Below are 24,659 nucleotides of genomic sequence, written 5' to 3' on the forward strand. Positions count from 1 at the left end.
CAAACAGTTTGCTGAAAACAAGCAGTCCAAGAACATGGATTACTGGAATGCCCTGTGGTCTGACGAGACCAAGATAAACTTGTTTGGCTCAGATGGTGTCCAGCATGTGTGGCGGCGCCCTGGTGAGAAGTACCAAGACAACTGTATCTTGCCTACAGTCAAGCATGGTGGTGGTAGCATCATGGTCTTGGGCTGCATGATGTTGCTGGCACTGGGGAGCTGCAGTTCATTGAGGGAAACATGAATTCCAACATGTACTGTGACATTCTGAAACAGAGCATGATCCCCTCCCTTCGAAAACTGGGCCTCATGGCAGTTTTCCAACAGGATAACGACCCCAAACACAACCTCCAAGATGACAACTGCCTTGCTGAGGAAGCTGAAGGTAAAGGTGATGGACTAAACCCAATTGAGCACCTGTGGCGCATCCTCAAGTGGAAGGTGGAGGAGTTCAAGGTGTCTAACATCCACCAGCTCCGTGATGTCATCATGGAGGAGTGGAAGAGGATTCCAGTAGCAACCTGTGCAGCTCTGGTGAATTCCATGCCCAGGAGGGTTAAGGCAGTGCTGGATAATAATGGTGGTCACACAAAATATTGACACTTTGGGCACAATTTGGACATGTTCACTGTGGGGTGTACTCACTTATGTTGCCAGCCATTTAGACATTAATGGCTGTGTGTTGAGTTATTTTCAGAAGACAGTAAATCTACACTGCTATACAAGTTGTACACTGACTACTCTAAGTTATATCCAAGTTTTATTTCTATAGTGTTGTCCCATGAAAAGATATAATAAAATATTTGCAGAAATGTGAGGGGTGTACTCACTTTTGTGATACACTGTATATATAAAAACATCTCAGTATTTTAGAGAGGGTTTACTTCAATTAACGTCAATCACTCCTGGTTATCTGATTGACCACCTAGAGAAGCAAGGGCCACAGGTGGTACTTGTACCAAAGTTAAAAAAGTATTGACCTAGACAGGTCATTTGGATCTTGCAAGTTGCATGATTTCATTTAGACTGAAACATTTTTGCATGTAAACAAAGACATTTGCAAGTAAACCAAGTCAAGCTGTGACCCTGCAGGATGAATTCTGAGATTCAGCAGAATGCAACAAAACATTTAAGAGCAATCACCTCATCGGAGACTTTAAACCTCTTCAGCAACGCCACGAACTTCTGCTTGATGTTGGGTTGCTGCAGAAGAAAAAAAGAGAGTCAGTGTTTGCCGTTAAAACACACAGTTTTAGTAAATATAAATATATAAAACAATACATATACTGCACTGCATCGGGTAATTAAAAAGTCTATGGTACAATAACTATCACAGCAGGAACAGTGATAATCCATGACACATGGTCATTTGTCAGATTGCATTTCCATAAATGTGTACATGCCACAATGAGGTATATTTTAATTGTTGGCCTGAGTATAGATCCCTGTAGTTCTTGTGTTAAATGTAGCAGATATAATCAGCATAAAGACCTGAGTATCTTTGATGACTGCCAAATCGTAATGGCGATTGAATTACAAGCACCTGTTATGAGAACCTATTGACAGTGGTCTGAGGAGGGATAAGCCACAAGCGCCGACAGGTTTGAGCTGCCTAGACTTATGGGCGATGAAGGCTATGGCTTGTGGTTTGGACCAAAAGAAGGGCTACTGTGGCTCAAATTGTAGATAAGTATACTACTGGTGCTGATCATTTAAATACCTTCTGTATATGAACTGCGTAGTCAAAGGACAGTTAAAGACCCAAGCTTACCCTTATTTAACGTTGAAAATGCCTACAGTGGGCAGACAGGCACTGGAACTAGAGATGGGAGCAATGGGAGAGGGTCGACTAGTTTGACGAACCCAGTTTTCTTCTAGATCACGTACCATTGTTATGCTTCCAGTACTTTTTCAAGTTCAGTACCCTAACACCACTACTGTACAACAAAGATATACTGCACACTACACTGTAATTTATCACCTTCCTTTTCACAACAACTAAATATAAAAGGATGCCACAGTGGTGCAGACCGTCACATGTAAAGCAGTCCTAAACAACTCCAAGGTCAAGCAGATATGGGGATATAGTCCCACCTCATTACACTAGTTAAAAAATACATCATTTGGTCAACTGGCTAAATCATGTCTAGAAGTAACTGATTGAGTGTTGCTTTGCAATGGACTGATGTCCTGTACTGGGTGTATTATTGGTTTGTGCTCAGTGTTACTAGCAAGGCTCCTGCTCCTCAGCAACCCAGATTGGAATAAACAACAATAAGGATTAAATAAAAGACCTGCAAATGTTTTTACAGTTTTATACTTGGGTTTGGTACTCACATACAAACACAGTTAATATAAAAAGGTATTGAGAACTTCATACAACACTGATGGTTTGGGGACTGCATTTGGTTCCAGCCCTGCACCTCTCTCTCTCTCTCTCTCTTACTCACCCACACACACCCCAGACAGTCTAGATGTTACGGTGTCTGAGCTAATGGTGTTCAGTAAGCCCATAAACCCATTTATATCTATTAGAAGTGATAAACTGTGCAATAAAGAGGAATGTATAATCCTGACACTGTGACTGATCATGATACATTTCTGTGTGTGTGTGTGTGTGTGTGTGTGTGTGTGTTTTCAAGGATGAAACAGTGACTTGCTATTCAGATTCATTTTGATCTATAATTTGACTCAGATTTGAGTGCTATTACAATTTCAATAGCACATTTGAAAAAGCTAGTGTGTACGTGTGTAATTTTACATCTGTAATCAGGGCTTGTAGAGTCTCCTGCACTCTAAACAAAATACATTTGGAGAAGCTGTGTGGCATGAATGGGTCAGCAAGTCGTAACGGCATCTTTTAAAATGAAAGAGGTTCGGCCGAGTCGTCTGCATCACACGGCAATTCATTTCAAGCAGTCAGCTGATGAGAATCATAATAAGTTTGTCTGTTTTTATAAAGCCATGTTGTCATGTTTATGATATTTACGGTAAGCTACCCATGCGCACATATACTCATTATTCTATGACAGATCCTGGCTTTTATAACCTCAGACTAATACGAGTTTGCATCTCAGCTGTGCTATCAACTGACCGGGTGCCTACACAGACATGATTGGCTGTGTCTGTCAAAAGTCCACAGTTACTGCGCTAATTGTGACCTCTGCTGGCTGGTCGAAGGCGCCTGTACAGAGGCGGTGAATAACGGAGAGCAGTGTGTGACTCTGTGCAGCTCTCTGTGTGAACCCGTCTCAGGCAGGTGAAAAGAAGCACTTGGATACTATACAAATGTCGGAGAGGGCATGTGTTAAGTACAGTCCACCTTGGTCAAGGTAGGGGTCTGGAGCAGTAGAGGAGATACAACTAAGGAATTGGATATGACTAGATTGAGAGAAAGATGCATAAATAGAATTTTAAACAATATTATCTAGGCAGTGTTGGAGTGTGCTTACTCTGGTGATGGCTGCACTGGATGTGAGTTTACGTCGAGGCTTCTTCTTCCTCAATTCATCATCTTCATCATACAAATACTGTAAATACAGGAAACACACACCCATACAAGCTGATTACACACACAGCCTCACTAGTCATTGCTCCCGAGAAGGAGGCTGTTCGAAATCCTAGATGCCTTAAAATCCTCACTTCTGAGGCATCTTAATATTTCAATGTTATTTTGGCTCAAGAACGAGTGAGCATCCGATGCTACCTTAGTGATCAAGACAATCCCAGCATTCATGGCTGACGGGGCGGAGAAACGAATGGAGTTATTTTCAAACGTAAATAAAATATTACTGATTTTTAACTTGTATAAACTTGTACCGAGTGTTTTTATTTGCAAGTTCGGGCTTGTCAGGAAATGTAACCGTTATCGGTACATGAAGGGAGATGTTATATTGACGTTAGCGTGCTGTGCTACCTCAGTTTATTGGTTTTAATGGCGAGATGCTAAATGCTAAACGCGAAATGCTAAACCCGATGGAATCGCTGTCCAAGTAGTGCGTTCGAATAACCTGACTTATAAGTCACTGACTTATTAGAATCCTCTCTACTAAGTCAGCTGCCTATGTAGACAGTAAGACAGCAAGGCAGCTCCCTAGGTTTTCGAACAACCCCCCCCCCCCCCCACACAGAAACTGCACGTCTATGCTATCTCCAATTTCCACTTCCTGTCTAGCTGCTTCCTCTTCTTTGCTTTTATCAACAGACTGACAGGTTTGATCTCTGTAATCCAACCACCCACCCAAACACACACACACACACACACACACACACTCGTAATTCACCTGGCCATGAACCGGGTCGTCGCTTCCCTCCTGTTCTGATGAGTAGCTCTCCTCTTCCTCTTCTGAGTAGTTGTCAACGTCAGGAGAACGATCTAAACAGTGAAGTATTAAACCATCAGGAAAGTTTTGTGAAAACAAGTTGCTCTTTACACCAGCTCTGACTTATCTGCACAGTATTAATGAGATATACTATATGGTCAGAAGTAAAGAGAACCTCTTCCATAGCATCCAAACACAAGGCCATGGTTTTGGAATAGGAATTCCAACAAGCTTATAGTCAGGTGTCCAGATATTTTAGCCATATAAAATAGTTCAGCATTACTCCATACAGTATCATTTGGTTTTGGTTTGGGATGACTGAGGCCCCTTAGTGGACTGGCGTCCTAACCGCGGTGTGTTAATGCATTGTGGCCAGTGATTCTGGGGAAACTGTACCACTGTGACCCACACCAGGATAATTTCTGTCTGCTTAGTGTATCTGCTTAGATCAGTGATCAGTGTATAAAAAATATACAATCACTTAATTAATATAATATTTCTTTCACAAGCTTTAGAGCAGTGCTTCTCAAGAGGGGTGTGAGGTTAAGGGCTTGGGGTTAAACCACTAGAGGGCTTTAATAAGCCTAAAAGGGGGTCTCACTGAATTTGAGAAGGATTTACATTTTCAGAATTTAGCACTCTTATCCAAAGCAACTTACAGTTGTGATAGTATACAATCTAAGCAATTGAGGTTTAAGGGCCTTGTTCAAGGGCCCAACAGCAGCAAACTGGCAGTGGTGAGGGCAAATACCTTAACCACTAGGCTACAACTTCCCTATCAGGAAAATCAATAGGCTATTACAATATGGTTGATCCCCTGCAATGTCATATAGATCTAGTTTAATCTATCCATAGCCTATGTTAGGTCTTTGAGAATGGACAAACGTGATCAAACCACCCTAAAGTGAAAAGGTCAAAAAACTGTGACTAATTGATTCAGGGGTAGATGTGGATCACGCTGAAACTAACCCAGGTGAGGAAGCTTCCACCACCAGTTTACCAGAAGTAAACCCACTACATCAAAAAATTGCCATGAGCAAGGTCCCATGACCTTTTTTCATCCTCTCTGAAATCATAAGAATATCATATCCCAAGACAATAAGGTACCAGAACTTTTTTTAACATGGCGGGACTAAGAGGAAAAAAAGGTTGGGTACAGCTGCTATAGAGTGTAGTATAATATACTGTGCATTCTCTCACCATTCATCTTGGCTTTGGGCCCCTCGTGGTCGATGGGCTGGCTGGAAAGCGAGTAGACTCGTACCTCCGCTACAGGAACCGATGCATCCTTTAACTGGCTGTGCAGACCCAGCACCTGAGCCCCTTCTGTCGGGTGCTGCATTACCTACAAGAGTCAGAAAAAGAAAAACAAACAGAAAGAACCTGTGAAATATGCAAAACCATGGAATGTTTTTAGATTACAGTTGAAAAGCTTTAACCTAATTCATGAAATACAGAACATTTTTGAATTTCTATTGTGAAGTAAATATTATAGTCAATTAAAAGCACATGGGCGCTCAGGTGGAGCAGTGGTCTATTATGAAAGCCCACCTCCACTAAGATTGGTTGTTTGTTTTGTTGGCTTATTAAAATTTTAACCTCATGTTTTAGACTTTACTTACATTCATGACAGGACAGTTACAGGTTACACATGATTCATCAGTTCAGGTTCAGTGTCAAACACCATTACAGCCAATTTCGTATTGCCAATTCACCTCACTTGCACGTCTTTGTACTGGGCGAGGAAGTTGGCACTGCCGAAGGAAAGCCACACAGACACCGGAAGAACATGCAAACTGCACAGAGCAAGAACCCAGACTGCTCTAACTGGGAATCAAAGCCAGGACTTCTTTGCAGTAAGGCCACAATGCTACCCACTAAGCATCTACTCAGACATGATTGGCCATGACTGTGGGATGCCCAAGCAGTGGATTGGTGCCCTGTCCATGATGTTCCTGCCTTGTATCCAGTGTTTCCCAGTGAGGGCAAACCCAACACAGCCCTCAACTGGATAAGGCAGTAAAAAATGAAAGAAAATCCATCAAACCTGGTAAAGTATTGGTCTTAGACCAAAACTAAAACTATTAACATTTAAATGTTTCTGTAAGTTGTGAATGGAGGAGTAATTAAATGGATACTGGACACACCCCAGACAGGACAGCAATCTATCATGGGGTGTAATGAAGACACCCAACTAGTCGATAGTAGGGATGTCCCGATCACGTTTTTTTGTTCCCGATCCCGATCTTTAATTTTGATCCCGATCCGATACCGATTCTCAAACCGATACTTGTATTTTTTTTTAGATATTGTCTAGATAAGAACTAGATAATACTGTTCACACAGTGCACACTTCAAGTACATTACAGTTATTCAGATTAATCCAATGTACATGTTTAACAATTGAATAGCTCTGCAGTGCTCTAGGAAAAAAAAAATTTCCTGCATACAAGCTATTGCTTAATGTTCTTTTATTTTTACAAAATAAAAGTAAACAAACTTAGTGCAGCATTGTAGTAGTAAAACCAGAACACTCAAAATGAAGTGAAGGTTCTTTTTGAGGAAAATCAGCATCTCTGCCGTGTTAGTGGACAGCCGGTTCCCTCTTCTCATCATATAATAATAAACTCGCTGTATTCAACTGAGCGTTTATTTTTTAGGTATCAAACTGGTAGTAATTGTAGATCGTTTGGTTAAATGATATCTGGTTTGTTTCTTATAAGGCACCGTACTTGTAGGCGTATTGTAACTGTAACAAACTTTTCTGTGGTTGTATTGTGACAATGGTTTGACGGACGTTTCTACGTGAAGTGAGTGAGTTTTGACCCTTTGGGGCTTCCATAGTGCATGGAATAGCATGCTTGGCTAACGCGATGACTAGCTTTCCGCTATTCCGTAACAGAAGAAGTTAATAAAGTGTTATGCTCCCGACAATTTGTTGTGTTGTGTTTTATCGCCCTTATAAGCTCTGTATTTAGAGCCCCCGACAATTTATGAATATACCGTGTATTTTATTTCTTTATTAAGCGAGTGCATCACTACCACGCTCGGTTACATAACTAAGCCAATCTTGATACAATGCTTGATACTGAGATGTCGTTCAGTCTTGTAACTTGTGCTGTATGTTATGGTCCCTGAAGTTTTCATACTCGGATTAAAAGTTATTGTTTTGTAAACCGGAGTGATCCTCGACTCACACACCATATAAATAGTAAAATTCTACAGTAATGAACGCAGCTCTGCTACTACCGCCTCGAGAAACGCTCGCATTGCAGACATTACACTTCACTGCTGGACTTGTTTCACTTTCCAATTTAAAGTATTTCCACACAGCGGACATGCTGACGTAAAATAAAGGATCGGGCTTGGTATCGGCCTTAGTAAAGCCGATACCGATCAGTTAAAAAATGCCTTGATCGGCCCCGATTCCGAAAAATCTGACTATTTTCTTTCAGACCCATAGCATGAAGTGTATAAAAGGTCAGAGCTGTAGTGAGCAATGTAGTTAAAGCAGAACAGACCTCTGCCATATTGATGAGACCCAGTGCCAGAGTCTTGTAGCCCAGGATGGTTCGGTTCTTGTAACGCTTCCTCCTCTGCAGCATGATCTGCAGTCTGTTAGCATCACGCTTTAGGAAGTGAGGGTACTGCCAACAGAGAGCTAAAGGTTATACACACTTTAATCATGGACACTACATACACTGATCAGCCATAACATTAAAACCACCTCCTTGTTTCTACACTCATTGTCCATTTTATCAGCTCCAATTACCATATAGAAGCACTTTGTAGTTCTACAATTACTGACCGTAGTCCATCTGTTTCTCTGCATACTTTTTTTTAACATGCTTTCACCCTGTTTTTCAATGGTCAGGACACCCAGATGACCACCACAGAGCAGGTATTATTTGGGTGGTGGATCATTCTCAGCACTGCAGTGACACTGACATGGTGGTTGTGTGTTAGTGTGTGTTGTGCTGGTATGAGTGGATCAGACACAGCAGCACTGATGGAGATTTTAAATACCGTGTCCACTTTATTAGATACTCCTACCTAGTTGGTCCACCTTGTAGATGTAAAGTCAGAGACGATCGTTCATCTATTGCTGCTGTTTGAGTTGGTCATCTTCTAGACCTTCATCAGTGGTCACAGGACACTGCCCACAGGGCGCTGTTGGCTGGATGTTTTTGGTTGGTGGACTATTCTCAGTCCAGCAGTGACAGTGAGGTGTTTAAAACCACTACCACGTCAGTGTCACTGCAGTGCTGAGAATGACCCACCACCTAAATAACACCTACTCTGTAGTGGTCCTGGGAGTCCTGACCATTGAAGAACAGCACGAAATGGGGCTAACAAAGCATGCAGAGAAACAGATTAACTACAAAGTGCTTCTATATGGTAAGTGGAGCTGATAAAATGGACAATGTGTGTAGACACAAGGAGGTGGTGGTTTTAATGTTATGGCTGATCGATGTATATAAACATTTCTTGAGTAAACGTTTGACCCCGACTGTATGTGTGTACTAATTCTTGTACCTGTAAAGAAAAAGTAAGCTGCAGGTCCGTCTCCGTCAGTCCAGCTGAAGCCAATAAGATCTCATTTGAGCGCAAAATTCGCTTCGACCCCTAAACAAGTCCACAAAAGATACGACAAAACATGTAGCATATAATACAATTATAACAGCAGTTCATCATTAACACGTCATTCAGAGAGAATAAAGAAGCACACCAGAAACATTCAAAAGAAAAAAACTGAAAAGAAATAAAGCTACAGAGGTATTAAAATAGACATTCATTGATCTGGCTATTTTGTTTAGTCGATCATGATGTTCTTCTTCAGGCAAAAAATGGGCTGGCCAAGAAAAGAAACCAGGAGAAAAGCAACATTAGTACCTGCAGCTTGACAGCAATGACCACAGATGTTAAATCTTTATCCAGTTCCTTCAGCATCACCAGCTTCTTTAGAGTCAGGTTAAAGAGCCTGAAACAGATGAGAAAACAATCATGAATAAGTGTGAACTACATCACTAACACTCTCACTAGATCTGTGTAACATTTTTTCACACTTATGAATCAGGACTTTCCCCCTCCAGTTCTTCATTTTTATATTTGTAATTACACAGATCAGCCATAACATAACAAACACCCTCCTTGTTTCTCCACTCACTGTCCATTTTATCAGCTCTACTTACCATATAGAAGCACTTTGTAGTTCTATAATTACTGACTGTAGTCCATCTGTTTCTCTACATGCTTTGTTAGCCCCCTTTCACCCTGTTCTTCAATGGTCAGGACCCCCACAGGACCACTACAGAGCAGGTATTATTTGGGTGGTGGATCATTCTCAGCACTGCAGTGACACTGACATGGTGGTGGTGTGTTAGTGTGTGTTGTGCAGGTATGAGTGGATAAGACACAGCAGCGCTGCTGGAGTTTTTAAACACCTCACTGTCACTGCTGGACTGAGAATAGTCCACCAAACAAAATAATCCAGCCAACAGTGCCCCGTGGGCAGCGTCCTGTGACCACTGATGAAGGTCTAGAAGATGACCAACTCAAACAGCAGCAATAGATGAGCGATCGTCTCTGACTTTACATCTACAAGGTGGACCAACTAGGTAGGAGGGTCTAATAGAGTGGACAGTGAGGGAATATGGTATTTAAGAACTCCAGCAGCGCTGCTGTGTCTGATCCACTCATACCAGCACAACACACACTAACACACCACCACCATGTCAGTGTCACTGCAGTGCTGAGAATGATCCACCCCCTAAATTATACCTGCTCTGTGGTGGTCCTACAATTGTGTAACTACAAAGTGCTTCTATATGGTAAGTGGAGCTGATAAAATGGACAGTGAGTGTAGAAACAAGGAGGTGGTTTTAATGTTATGGCTGATCAGGGTATACTAACTGATAATTATTTAAACTCTAAAACCTGTCTATCTGTGTGTGTGTGTGTGTGTGTGTGAGTGAAGGGGGATGTTTTTGGTCAGAGAGAGGTCACCATGCTGGATAATTCAGTCTGCTGGGACTTGGAGATGGATCCTGAAATAGTGCTGTTGTTTCACCAAATCAGGTAAAAAAGAACAAGGATCAATTACTTGCTTACACACACACACACACACACACACACACACACACACACACACACACACACACACACACACATATAAATCAAGACAGCAAATGTTTATGGCAAACATAACTGATAACAATAATGACAACTCTAAACCCTGTGTGTGTGTGTGTGTGTGTGTGATGATAAGACAGAGAGAATACAGCATGTGTGTGTAATGAGCTGTGTAGAACTCATCAACAGTAATGTCTCACATCCAACTAAAATCCTACTAGAATCTTCACCATCATTACTTTAGTATCTAATTGTAATGATTTAAGATCACTGTTGTAATCCAAGTGTAAATGTGTTACTATAGAAACAGAACAAAGAAAAACACTCAAAATCAGGTTTATTATGGCACCTGGGAGGCGCCTCCAGCTACCGTTCATGTCTTTTTGCCAATGCCACCACCTTCAAGCCTTATAACACAGCAGGCTTTACTACTGTCTTCTAAACTTTCCCCTTCACCCTTCTATCACAAACTACACTCACTGTCCATTTTATCAGCTCCACCTACCACATAGAAGCACTTTGTAGTTCTACAATTACTGACTGTAGTCCATCTGTTTCTCTACATACCTTTTTGGCCTGCTTTCACCCTGTTCTTCAATGGTCAGGACCCCCACAGGACCACCACAGAGTAGGTATTATTTAGGTGGTGGATCATTCTCAGCACTGCAGTGACACTGACATGGTGGTGGTGTGTTAGTGTGTGTTGTGCTGGTATGAGTGGATCAGACACAGCAGCGCTGCTGCTTCTAGACCTTCATCAATGGTCACAGGACGCTGCCCACGGGGTGCTGTTGGCTGGATATTTTTGCTTGGTGGACTATTCTCAGTCCAGCAGTGACAGTGAGGTGTTTAAAAACTCCATCAGCGCTGCTGTGTCTGATCCACTCATACCAGCACAACACACACTAACACACCACCACCATGTCATTGTCACTGCAGTGCTGAGAATGATCCACCACCTAAATAATATCTACTCTGTGGTGGTCCTGTGGGGGTCCTTACCATTGAAGAACAGCATGAAAGGGGGTTAACAAAGCATGCAGATGGACTACAGTCAGTAATTGTAGAACTATAAAGTGCTTCTATATGGTAAGTAGAGCTGATAAAATGGACAGTGAGTGTAGAAACAAGGAGGTGGTCATAATGTTATGCCTCATTTGGTATATATAATACATGATTGGCTATGTCTGAAGTGGGGGGATGGCTGAAGCCACATGATGGATTGGTATCTTTTCTGGCGTGCGTTATTGCATTGTGACCAGTAGGAATGTAACGATACACTCTACCCACGATGCGATGTGGTTCACGATACGATTTTTGTCCTGATTTTTTAAACAAAATGAAATTGAAGACGAATTATGACAGTTTCCTTTTATTATTTCTCTTCAAAAACATAAATAAAAAACTTTTTGTGCTTATCTTTTATTTATCTGAATAATGAATGTCCTTTTATTTGTGAGGTAGTACCAAACTATGCAAAACAATGTTGCACATTTCTATTTTGTGTAAAAAAAAAACTGAAATGATATTTGAAAACAAATCCCACATTAAATAAATAAATGAATAATACAAATTAAAAAAATATTCTCACATAAATAAATTTGGCTGGAAAATTCCGAACCTGGCAACCCTGTAGTGACGTTAACCAGGGAGGTGAATAGCGCCAGCACTCTGTGCTATTTAAAGTGAATATCAATTCATTATATATGTAAACCGATTTGAATCTTTACACTTGTGAATCGATTTATAACTGTCTTGTGGTGCATCGTTACATCCCTAGTGACCAGTGATTCATAGAAATGTGGACTAACCATAACCCTGACCTGGATAAACATGATAAAACAAAGGAAATAAAATAAAAAATATATATAAATAGATAAAATAACATTTACTTGCATCCATAATCCTGATTTTAATTGCTATTATTATTTATGTAGGCCACATAAATGTAATTAAAAAATCCAGCTTTTCTGTGTAACTGGTGACAAATTTTCAGCTTTATCGCCTTACTGTACTAGTCGTACTAGCTCACGGCTAACACATCCAACATGCTATTTTCTCAAGGTAGCTAACTAGCAATATCCATTAGCACCACTAGCTTAATTAAGTACATTAAGTTTGGAACACCATAAACACACAAAAAATAACACTACACATGTGAACTACATGATTTATTATTATTGTTTTAAATATTTTGATGAACTTTATTAAAGCTCCATATCATTGTAATTCTGCCACTGCTTTCCCACAAGCCACCCAACACTAAGTCATGAAACAGTCAGTAAAAACGCTTTCAGCGTTGGTTAAACCTGTTCTCTAAAAGCATATGCTGTGCAGCTCAGGTTGCGCATCGGTAAAAACACAAGCTGTTCACCAGAGCTGAGATCTCGAATACATCGTATCGAATTTCGGCTCTGCCTGCCAGCTGAGGCTGGGTGGCTACATGAACAACGATTGGCCTGTTGTTCGGACAGGGGCGTGATTAAGCCGGATGAGGACTCTCTTTCAGACTAGTGCGATTACGACCTCTGCTGGCTGGTTAGTGGTGCCTGCACGGAGATGGGAAAGGAGTACGGTAGAGGGTGTGGCTCTCCGTACACAGCGCTGTACTGCACTGCACTCGTCAAGTGTAGGTGATAAGATGTTCGAATGCTGTGCACGTGTCGGAGGGGGCGTGGAGCAGCCTCGTCCTCCCCAATCAGGAGCAGGGACCAGCATTAGTGAGAGGATGATTGACGGGCAGAAATTGGATGCGCTAAAAGTGGGGAAAAAAAAAGAAAAACATATGCTAAAACTGTGGTATAGCCTGGGCAGGAAAGACAATTAGATTATTAATCTTAAATTAGCAGTATAACATGTCATTATTAGCTCAAAGTCCATCATCCACCATTCTAACAGGTCTACATTCACCACTGTATAAATAAAACAGCTGTATAATGATGTCCGTTCAACATTGCCATGCCCTTGAGATTGCGTGTGTAATAACTGCAGTTATAAATAAATATATTCATGAGGACTGACTGTAATACCTCCAGATAATTTAATAGAACAGGATTGATTCCTGTACATTATATTTTGGATGAAGCCCAGAGGAGCTGCAGCTGTTTGAATGTTACTGATGCGATAGGATGATGCTCTCGGTATTAACTCCAAATCATCCATCATACACACATATATACCCAAACTCCCAGACATATTACAGCTTACACCAATCAGGCATAACATTATGGCCACCTCCTTGTTTCTACACTCCCTGTCCATTTTATCAGCTCCACTTACCATATAGAAGCACTTTGTAGTTCTGCAATTACTGACTGTAGTCCTGCATGCTGTTCTTCAAGGGTTAGGACCCCCACAGGACCCCCACAGAGTAGGTATTATTTGGTTAGTGGATCATTCTCAGCACTGCAGTGACACTGACATGGTGGTGGTGTGTTAGTGTGTGTTGTGCTGGTATGAGTGGATAAGACACAGCAGCGCTGATGGAGTTTTTAAACACCTCACTGTCACTGCTGGACTGAGAATAGTCCACCAACCAAAAATACATCCAGCCAACAGCGCCCTGTGGGCGGCGTCCTGTGACCACTGATGAAGGTCTAGAAGATGACCAACTCAAACAGCAGCAATAGATGAGCGATCGTCTCTGACTTTACATCTACAAGGTGAAACAACTAGGTAGGAGTGTCTAATAGAGTGGACAGTGAGTGGACACTGTATTTAAAAACTCCAGCAGCGCTGCTGTGTCTGATCCTCTCATACCAGCACAACACACACTAACACACCACCACCATGTCAGTGTCACTGCAGTGCTGAGAATGATCCACCACCTAAATAATACCTGCTCTGTGGGGGTCCTGACCATTGAAGAACAGGGTGAAAGCAGGTTAAAAAGGTATGCAGAGAAACAGATGGACTACAGTCAGTAATTGTAGAATTACAAAGTGCTTCTATATGGTAAGTGAAGCAGATAAAATGGACAGTGTGTAGAAACAAGGAGGTGGTTTTAATGTTATGGCTGATCAGTGTATATATACACACATGCACAAACTGAAATGTATTTGTGTTCCCGTACTGTGAAAGTGTATTTAGGGTAATCTTAATGCTACATACACTTACATTCTAGAGAACTGTGTGCTTTGAAACATCATTACCATCCTAACACAAGAAAAGTTCTTCCCCAAAGTGTTCCAACCATGTAAAAAAGTACATGTGAAAGTAAATGTGACCATAATGCAGAAATGCCACCGAAAAACTGACATTGGAAACAAAGCTAAACATCTCAACATCTCACAGCAGCAAACAGGGTCCTAACAGAAATCTGTTCCATTTCTCACCATGCAGTCTCATTTATTACAAAAGAAAGCACTGTAAAATCGGGAAATGGTCCACGGACAGCGGGACACCGTGGCCTTTACAGCAGGCTTTTGATTAATAATCTATAAGACTGAGTGGGAAGGAAACACTCCCAGACTGGACAGATTTTATCTCAGGAGCTCAGAAATAGAAATGGAGTGTTAATGTTAACAAAATCGCTTGTGTTTCATAGCGTGGTTCTACGCTGATTACTAGCTTATGTATGTATAGTGTAGGAGCTGAATGAATCACTTGCTTTATCGGCTATTACATGACATGAACACTACATGACATGATTACAGAGAGAAAGACTGAAAGCACAAAGCCAGGTAAGGAAATATTTGTCTTATATACACCAACCAGGCACAACATTATGACCACTGACAGGTGAAGTGAATAACACTGATTATCTCTTCATCATGGCACCTGTTAGTGGGTGGGATATATTACGCAGCAAGTGAACATTTTATCCTCAAAGTTGATGTGTTAGAAGCAGGAGAAATGGGCGAGCATAAGGATTTGAGCGAGTTTGACAAGGGCCAAATTGTAGTGGCTGGACGACTGGGTCAGAGCATCTCCAAATCTGCAGCTATTGTGGGGTTCTCAGTCTGCAGTGGTCTGTATCTATCAAAAGTGGTCCAAGGAAGGAACAGTGGTAAACCGGCGACAGGGTCATGGCTCATTGATGCATGTGGGGAGTGAAGGCTGGCCCGTGTGGTCGGATCCAACCGACGAGCTACTGTAACTCAAATTGCTGAAGACGTTAATGCTGGTTCTGATGGAAAGGTGTCAGAATACACAGTGCATCACAGTTTGTTGTGTATTGGGCTGCATAGATCAGTCAGGGTGCCCATGCTGACCCCTGTCCACTTCTGAAAGCGCCAACAATGGGCACATGAGCATCAGAACTGGACCACAGAGCAATGGAAGAAAGTGGCCTGGTCTGATGGATTATGTATGTATTATGCACAGGGCAGAGATGGCTAAGGGCCTTGCTCAAGGGCCCAACCCTGACAGCATGGCAGAGCTGGGATTCAAACTCTCAACCTTTCAATTGATAGTCCAACTTTCTATCCACTAGGCTACCACTGTCCCATACGTTTAGAAGGCACCCGGATATGAACCGAGGACCTCTTGATCTGCAGTCAAATAGGTTTTTACTATCGGATTATGAATGGCAGAAGCTTCAGTCACTGACTGGTGGTTCAATAGAGTAAGTACATGTATGACATGCACCAAAAGAATGGTATAAGCCAGAATGATTGACCTGTAAGGGTCATTTTGCTTCCATGACTTCCAAACTAAATCAATTGATTCAGAATGATCACCTGACACAATCATTTCTATAATAAAGGAAGTAGTCTCATCCATGATGGATGGAAACACAGGAGTATTGGATAGTTAATGACTATGAGAAGAAATCTGCTGAATCATATGCTCTGGTCTTCACATTCACCAGATCTTAACTATACTAAATATGTACACACCACTCCATCACCAGTTAATAAATGGCTTTTAAAGAACGTGGTTCCATTTATTCAGTCCACTTCAAGAGACTTGTCTACACTACCATGCATTAAAACGTCTAAGTGGCTTAAGGCAGCTTAACAACACTCTATAAAAATCATTTCTGGCTCGTGTTCTTCCTTTGTCACTGTTTGCACATCTGCACTGTAATGGCCTGGAAAAGATGACGTGCACTATTAACCATTCTTTTAGTCGTTCTTTTTGTTATTCAGGTAATCTTACCGATCGTAAACAGACTCAGCTCTGACACAGTAAATCAGATCTCGTTTATCAGTCACTTTAATGGGTTTTGACTGGATGAGGAATAATGACCATCATCCGTCCTCAAGGAGCAGGGTCATAAACTCATCCGGCTTGAGCCAAACCTCTAGAATTTGGATTATATAATATATATATAGAATTATAGAATATGAATATGGATTGACTTATAAATCAAAAGCCACCAGCTCTACAGCGGTGACGGTGTTCCTTCCACAATTCATGTTTAGTGGATAAAACTGGAATAGTACATTAAAAAGAGGCCCAGCTTCAAATGGACTAAATAGCAGTTCAAAACAAAGCTACAAGGATGAGTTCTATTGTTTTGACTGTAAAGTAACACTGTGTATGAAGGTTATTTAAAAAGTTTCTGCACTTCTGGAACTCTATTTATTAAGAATTTTAAAAACAAATGACATCACTTTTCTACAGTCACCTTCCCATGCATATTTTCCCAGCATCGTACCAACTCTTTAATGCCATCAGCAAAACATGTTTTTGGTTAAGCTCGTAGCCACTGATGCAGCACTGCTTTCACATCATCACATGAAAATTTTCTTCCCCTTAAAGCTTCTCTGAGCGTCCAAAGAGGTGGAAATCAGATGGAGCCAAATCCAGACTATAAGCTCTCTCAGTCTCTCAGACACGACCAATTACCACTCCTCCCGCCCTCACCGTTTCCAACCAAAATATAAAAGTGCGGAAACTTTTTGAAGATCCCTCGTAGTTTTTGAGTCAGTGCAAGACAACTAGTAAATAAGAGTATATAAGGGTATATCAAACACAGAGCAAGGTAGCACAAACATTAGCAAAAATTAAACAAGGCTCACAGGCCAGTAACAGGAATAGACAGCACTATAGACAGCCTAAAAGAACCAACACAAGCTTGAGCACCTCTTTAACCCTCTTTTGTATTGAAAGTCATTTCACAAAAGTGTTACAGGTTGTACAGAACAAGTAACCTGAACCACTTAGCAATACAAAAAAGGGTAGCATGGTCCTGATGCTTAATAGAATTAACTTTATTTGTTTATTTACTTTATTTTGGCTGCTCCTATATTAGATGTTGCCACACATAGGGCAGTTGTAGCCTAGTGGTTAAGGTGTTGAGCTAGTAATTGAAAGGTCGCCACTGTTGGGCCCTTGAGCAAGGCCCTTAACATTTAAATGTTCGGACAATATATTGTCACAGTACTGTAAGTCGCTTTGGAGAAAAAGCATCTGCTAAATGCAGAAAATGTAATGGACACAGTTTTTACACCGGACGTCCTTGACAAGAGCACTGAAAAGTGCACCCCCCAATGGCTAGGCTGTTCAACCACCCCAACATTTTATGTTTACAGTGCAGCTTCAATCATCCCACCACAGAACTATTTTGGACAGACCACAAAAAGACTCTGACCCAGGTCATTAATGCTAATATAATGTTAATATTTTCCAGCCTTTTCTCCATCTTCTGTGTAAATATAAAGTATATATAGGGAGATTCACCCCAATATTCTGTTGTAACTCCTGTTAGGATGTAGCATTCTGAACCAAAAAATACACTACATTTACAGCATTTGGCAGATGCTTTTATCCAAAGCGACTTACAGTTATGACAACACAATTTTTGAGCAATTGAGGGTTAAGGGCCTTGCTCAGGGGCCCAACAGTGGCAACTTGGCGGTGGTGGGGCTTGAACCGGCAACCTTTAGATTACAAGTCCAGTACCTTAACCACTGAGCTATCACTGCTTACATCCCTTGACGTATGTGTAATCAGTTGCATAACGTGAAGTTGGAAGTGATCCCCGTTTTCTGCCAGGCACATTTCGACATGGCGCTCTCCATGTTCCTGAACATGTTCAGTCCAGTTTCTGTATCACCTCTTTAAGAGTACGTCACAAACACCATATTTCTTCCTAAATTCACTCTGACATACGGAGGTTAAATGTCACGATGTCTGTCCAGCGTCTACCTCATCGCTATATATGTTTTTGTTTTGTTTTGTTTTTTTATTCAGATCAATTAGGCTTTGATTGTTCACATCTAACTCTTAATCCTTCACTGAAGAGATGAAAGTGAGGATCTGCTGATCAATAAATCAATTAGCAGATCAATACAGAGCAGGACGAATGCATTTAGAGCATCTCGTCATTAACCATTAGCTTAAGCATGTGGACATCAAACAGCTCATGCACAAGGTCACTAAACCAGCGCTGCAGGAGGGATAAATCCAAAACTCATGAGGCAGCAAATTGTGCAAGTTAATGTTGTTCATCAATCTTAATCAAGCACTGTTCTGGTTACCAAACCATCCAGTAAAACACTCTAATGTACAAGACATGACTGTAGGTTTAGCCAATGTATCATGTAGGAATAAAAAGCTACAGTATATGGGCAAAAGTATTGGGACACCTCTTCTAATTATTGAAAATTATGTGTTTCAACCACACCAGTTGCTAACATGTAGTATCAATGATATCTGATTCCCCTTTAGGGAAGGCCCTTTCCTGTTCCAGCATGACTGTGCCCCTTGTGCACAAAGCAAAATCTATAAAGATAAGAAAAGCTCGGTTTATTTATTTATTATTTAATTAATATTTTAACATCATGTTTTACACACTTTGGTTACATTCATGACAGGACAGGTAGTTACTGGTTACACAAGATTAATCAGTTCAAGGCTTTAATGTGAAACACAGTCATGGACAATTTTGTATCTCCAATTAACCTGACTGCATGTCTTTGGACTGTGGAAGGAAACCCATGCAGACACGGGGAGAACATGCAAACTCCACACAGAAAGGACCCAGACCGCCCCACCTGGGAATCCAACCAAGGACCTTCTCGCTGTGAGGCGACAGTGCTAACTACGGAGTCACCGTGCTGCCTGAAAAGCTTGGTTTAAAGAAACTCCAGTGTCTGGCTACAGAGCCCCGACCTTCGACCTCAATGTCTGAAAACAGAACAGTTCTGAAATGAACTGGAACATCAATTTAAGTTTTCTTGAGCAACATCAGTGCCCAGCCATACAAATGCTCTTTTGACTGAACAAATAAGAAGCGATCATTGACAAGCTCCTCCTGTGGAATTCTGGACTGACCTCACCTTTTTTAGAATCATTCTTACTCCACCAGGTGAGATCTTGCATGGAGCTCCAGAGTGAGGGTGATTTACTGTGATCTTGTATTTCTTCCATTTTCGAATTATCGCACCAACAGTGGTCTCTTTCTCACCAAGCGTCTTGCTGATGGTCTTGTAGCCCATTCCAGCCTTGTGCAGGTCTACAATCTTGTCCCTGACGTCCTTTGATAGCTCTTTGGTCTTGCCCATGGTGGTCGAGAGATTTGAATGGAAGAAACTGATTCTGTGACAGGAGTCTTTTATACAGGGACAGGACTAATTTGTGTGCCTCATGGGCACATAACTGGTCTGTGGGGGTCAGAATTCTTGGTGGTTGGTAGGGGATCAAATACTTATTTCCCTTAATTAAATACAAATTAATTTATAACTCTTATTTAATGTTTTTTTTCTGGATTTTTTGTTGATATTCTGTCTCTCTCTGTTAAAATAAACCTTCCATAAAAATTATAGACTGTTCAAGTCTTTGTAAGGGGGTAAACTTACAAAATCAGCAGGGGATCAAATACTTATTTCCCCCACTGTATATCTGCTTTAATACTCCCAGAGCACAGAAGAAATGCATGTCACCGCTGCTCCATTTCAAGCTGCATTAGCACACATACATGTTTATATACACTTGATGTGTAAATCATGGCAATCCGTAGATTTCACCACTTCCTGCAACTGTTTTCCTGTGATTAAATGATTGAAAAACACTCGTCCAAAAAAGCAAGAACAGAAAGATAACTACTACATGACTAACTGTGGGTAGCAAGTACAGCATAGATACGCTGAACAAAGAGAGGATTCACGTCCCAAACAGGACAGCACCAGAAGGTTTTAACACCTTACAGCACAATGTAAAACTCAGAAATGCTTTGTTTCTAGAATGTTCCATTTCATATGTTCGAACTGGAGGGGACTCTTGTATTTTAAGTAAGTTTAAGTGTAAAACAAAGCCTTTTTTTTATTTGTCTTTAATTACATTTCAGTCAAGCTTGACTGTTCAATCGTGTTATATCAAGCTTCTATATATTTATTCATTAGGATTTTAACGTCATGTTTTACACTTTGGTTACATCCATGACAGAACAGGTAGTTACTCACTACACAAGATTCATCAGTTCACAAGTTAATGTCAATCACAGTCATGGACAATTTTGCATCTCCAATTCACCTCACTTGCATGTCTTTGGACTGTGGGAGGACACCGGAGCTCCCAGAGGAAACCCACACAGACACGGGAAGAACATACAAACTCCACACAGAAAGGACCCAGACCGCCCCATTTAGGGATCAAACCCAGGATCTTTTTGCTGTGAGGACCTTTTTGCTGTGCCGCCCTCCAAAAGCTTCTAATTTATGAAAATTTGGTTTTTTGGTGGGTCTTGAAATACATCAGACCGTTTGGACGAATGTCCACTAATCTAACATGCCATACGTGTATTTTTTACACAGATGACCTTCGATCAACTAAATAAAACTAATTCATGAAAAAAAACAGTCACAAAAAAGAAAGAGTTGCAGAAATTATTAGGATTTTTAGGATTCCCTCTTTATCTCCCGACCTAGTCATTTTCAATTCTCAACAATTCACAAACAATTCCTGATTGTGAATACGCTGCTGCTTGTACAATCCCTGATCTGATCAAGGACAGACAGATCACCACACGACCACTAACACACGTCTAATCTGCGGCCACTTGTTATCACCGGCCAGTGGTGGGTTCCCACACAAAGCCATACTGGGTACAGAGAGCCACCCATGTAACACCCACCCAGAATATCACCCCCCCGCCCCCCCTCCCACTTGCCAGTGGTGGGTTCCCACACAAAGCCATATTGCGTACTGAGAGCCACCCATGTGACACCCACCCAGAATATCCCCCCACCTGCCAGTGGTGGGTTCCAACACAAAGCCATATTGCGTACAGAGAGCCACCCATGTAACACCCACCCAGAATATAACCCCCCCCCACCAATACACACACAGGTGTCCAGACCAGTCCAGTAGACTACATATTGTTGCAGCCAAAAGAAAGCCTACCAGGTTGGTGTCTCTGCTAAGGTTCGAACTCACGAGTTCAAACACTCTGCAGTGTGTGTGAGTACTTTAGACCGCTGCACCACCCAAACACCCTTATTATAATAAAGACAATAAACACAGACATGATGTTTCAGTTTATGTACATTTTTGGCTTCAGCTGTAGTCACACAGCAGGTATAATCCCAGTCAAACACTAATCCTCTTGTTTACCTAAAGGCATTACACACACACACACACACACACACACACACACACACACACTTTTAAAATCACACATTAAAATGGACAGAGAGCAGCAGACAGTGAGGCTGCATGTCCACTTTCAGGACACTGTGAGAGCACACACACACATTCTGGTGTCACACACATTTCTAAAGTGGCCACATTTAACCTTGTGCAAATGGACATATGGTTTATTTATGCGACCACACACTCCCTCTTTCTCTCTCTCTCTCTCACACACACACACGTGTACATGTGCCAACACGCACAAAGCTGATTTTTGGTGACCTTGAGAAGGTTACGGAATAAAATCAGCTGACACGATGAGAGAGAAGAAACAAAGCAGCAGCTCTAATGCCGACTGTTTTATAAAGTGTGTTTTAGCCGATCTACACACAGACAGACAGTCAGACAGACACACACACACACACCCCTCTCCTGCTCCAGAAAACATCTATTGTGTAGCTGATTTTGGGTGACCTTGAGAAGGTCATGGAAAAAAAGCAGCAGCAATGCAGAGAGAAAACAGGCTGTACAAAGCAGCAGTTATACTGCAGAACACACACACGCACACGCGCGCACACACACACACACACATTATTTCAGTGTGAAATCTGCTTGTTCTCTCTCACGTTCATCCTCAGCATGCTGCTTTCTCATCTCTTCATTCACAGATCATCTTCATCATCCTCCCTATCTGTTCATTCATACATTTACATTTATCTTCATCATCCTCCCTATTCTTCATCTGTTCATTCATACATTTACCTTCATCATCCTCCCTATTCTTCATCTGTTCATTCATACATTTACATTTATCTTCATCATCCTCCCTATTCTTCATCTGTTCATTCATACATTTACATTTATCTTCATCATCCTCCCTATTCTTCATCTGTTCATTCATACATTTACATTTATCTTCATCATCCTCCCTATCTGTTCATTCATACATTTACATTTATCTTCATCATCCTCCCTATTCTTCATCTGTTCATTCATACATTTACATTTATCTTCATCATCCTCCCTATCCTTCATCTGTTCATTCATACATTTACATTTAATCTTCATCATCCTCCCTCCCTATTCCTCATCTGTTCATTCATACATTTACATTTATCTTCATCATCCTCCCTATTCTTCATCTGTTCATTCATACATTTACATTTATCTTCATCATCCTCCCTATCTGTTCATTCATACATTTACATTTATCTTCATCATCCTCCCTATTCTTCATCTGTTCATTCATACATTTACATTTATCTTCATCATCCTCCCTATCCTTCATCTGTTCATTCATACATTTACATTTAATCTTCATCATCCTCCCTCCCTATTCCTCATCTGTTCATTCATACATTTACATTTATCTTCATCATCCTCCCTATTCCTCATCTGTTCATTCATACATTTACATTTAATCTTCATCATCCTCCCTCCATATTCCTCATCTGTTCATTCATACATTTACATTTAATCTTCATCCTCTCTATTCCTCATCTGTTCATTCATACATTCACAGATCATCTTCATCATCCTCCCTATTTCTCATTTGTTCATTCATACATTCACAGATCATCATCATCCTCCCTATTCTTCATCTGTTCATTCATACATTCACAGATCATCCTCCTCCCTATTCTTCATCTGTTCATTCATACATTCACAGATCATCTTCATCATCCTCCTCCCTATTCTTCATCTGTTCATTCACACATTTTCCATTCATATTTAGCATCAGCATCCTTTTTTCTCAACCCATCTGTTCATTTATACACTGAGATTATCCTCAGCATCCTCCCTACTGTCCACTATTCTCTGTTCACTTTAGTAATCACAATCAATAATCTTCCTCAGTATCCACCCAATTCATCTCATCTATTCATTTACACATCATAGAATCTGACTTGATTCACTCATACACACAATGACAAATCTCAATATTCTTAGTCATTTCTTTTTTTCTCATTGGTTTAATCACATATTGAGAAATCTCCCTCAACATCTCATCTACCTCTCTCTCTCTTTGTTTTCCTTTCTCATTATTTATTCACACATTTACAAATCCACTTTAGCATTTGCCCTTATATTCTCTATTTACTCCCCTCACTCAATCCACCCTCATCTCAGATTCACTCAGACATTAACACACTCGCTGGAACATACAGACGATGTGCTTTTAGAGATGGCTGGGAAAAGCTAAACAGCCTTTCTGCTTTTGATCCTGGAGCTTGACCCGCACCCAACAGCAGCCAATTTATAATCCTTTATCCTTTCTCCCTGATGCATTCACACAAACACAGAGCAAGAGACTGAGAGAAAGTCGGATCAAACTGACAGACTAATGCAAGAGTTTAAACACCCCCGATCTGAAATGACAACAAAGAAGTCACTGTTTGATTATTTCTGTCAGTTAAATAGGTGTTTGAAATGCATTTCCAACAGCTGATGCTTGGTTCTCATTAAAAGTGCAGCTACAGATCTCTACAGAGTAAGATTTGATTAGAAATGCTTCCTTACCTCAGTGCACATTTGGGAGCACCATTTAAAGCTTTCTTTTTTTAACGCATTTATACACTGATCAGGCATAACATTATGACCACCTTCCTAATATTGTGTTGGTCCCCCTTTTGCTGTCAAAACAGCCCTGCAACTGTGATGCACTGTGTATTCTGACACCTTTCC

The 24,659-nt window shown here is 41.0% G+C and overlaps 1 protein-coding gene across 1 annotated transcript in view; it reads right to left on the bottom strand.

Annotated features, from left to right (window-relative positions):
- The window catches only part of LOC134311731 (phosphofurin acidic cluster sorting protein 1-like), a 99,136-nt gene that overhangs the window by 20,834 nt on the left and 53,643 nt on the right, over nt 1–24,659 (bottom strand). The window contains exons 2-8 of the mRNA XM_062993383.1: nt 9,216–9,303; nt 8,859–8,948; nt 7,844–7,969; nt 5,523–5,667; nt 4,284–4,375; nt 3,453–3,530; nt 1,144–1,203 (exon numbers count right to left, since the gene is read on the bottom strand). Coding sequence (XP_062849453.1) covers nt 1,144–1,203; nt 3,453–3,530; nt 4,284–4,375; nt 5,523–5,667; nt 7,844–7,969; nt 8,859–8,948; nt 9,216–9,303 — 679 coding nt within the window. The remainder of the gene's footprint in view (nt 1–1,143; nt 1,204–3,452; nt 3,531–4,283; nt 4,376–5,522; nt 5,668–7,843; nt 7,970–8,858; nt 8,949–9,215; nt 9,304–24,659) is intronic.

The sequence above is a fragment of the Trichomycterus rosablanca genome, chromosome 4, assembly GCF_030014385.1.
Source record: "Trichomycterus rosablanca isolate fTriRos1 chromosome 4, fTriRos1.hap1, whole genome shotgun sequence".
Classification (NCBI taxonomy): Eukaryota; Metazoa; Chordata; class Actinopteri; order Siluriformes; family Trichomycteridae; genus Trichomycterus; species Trichomycterus rosablanca.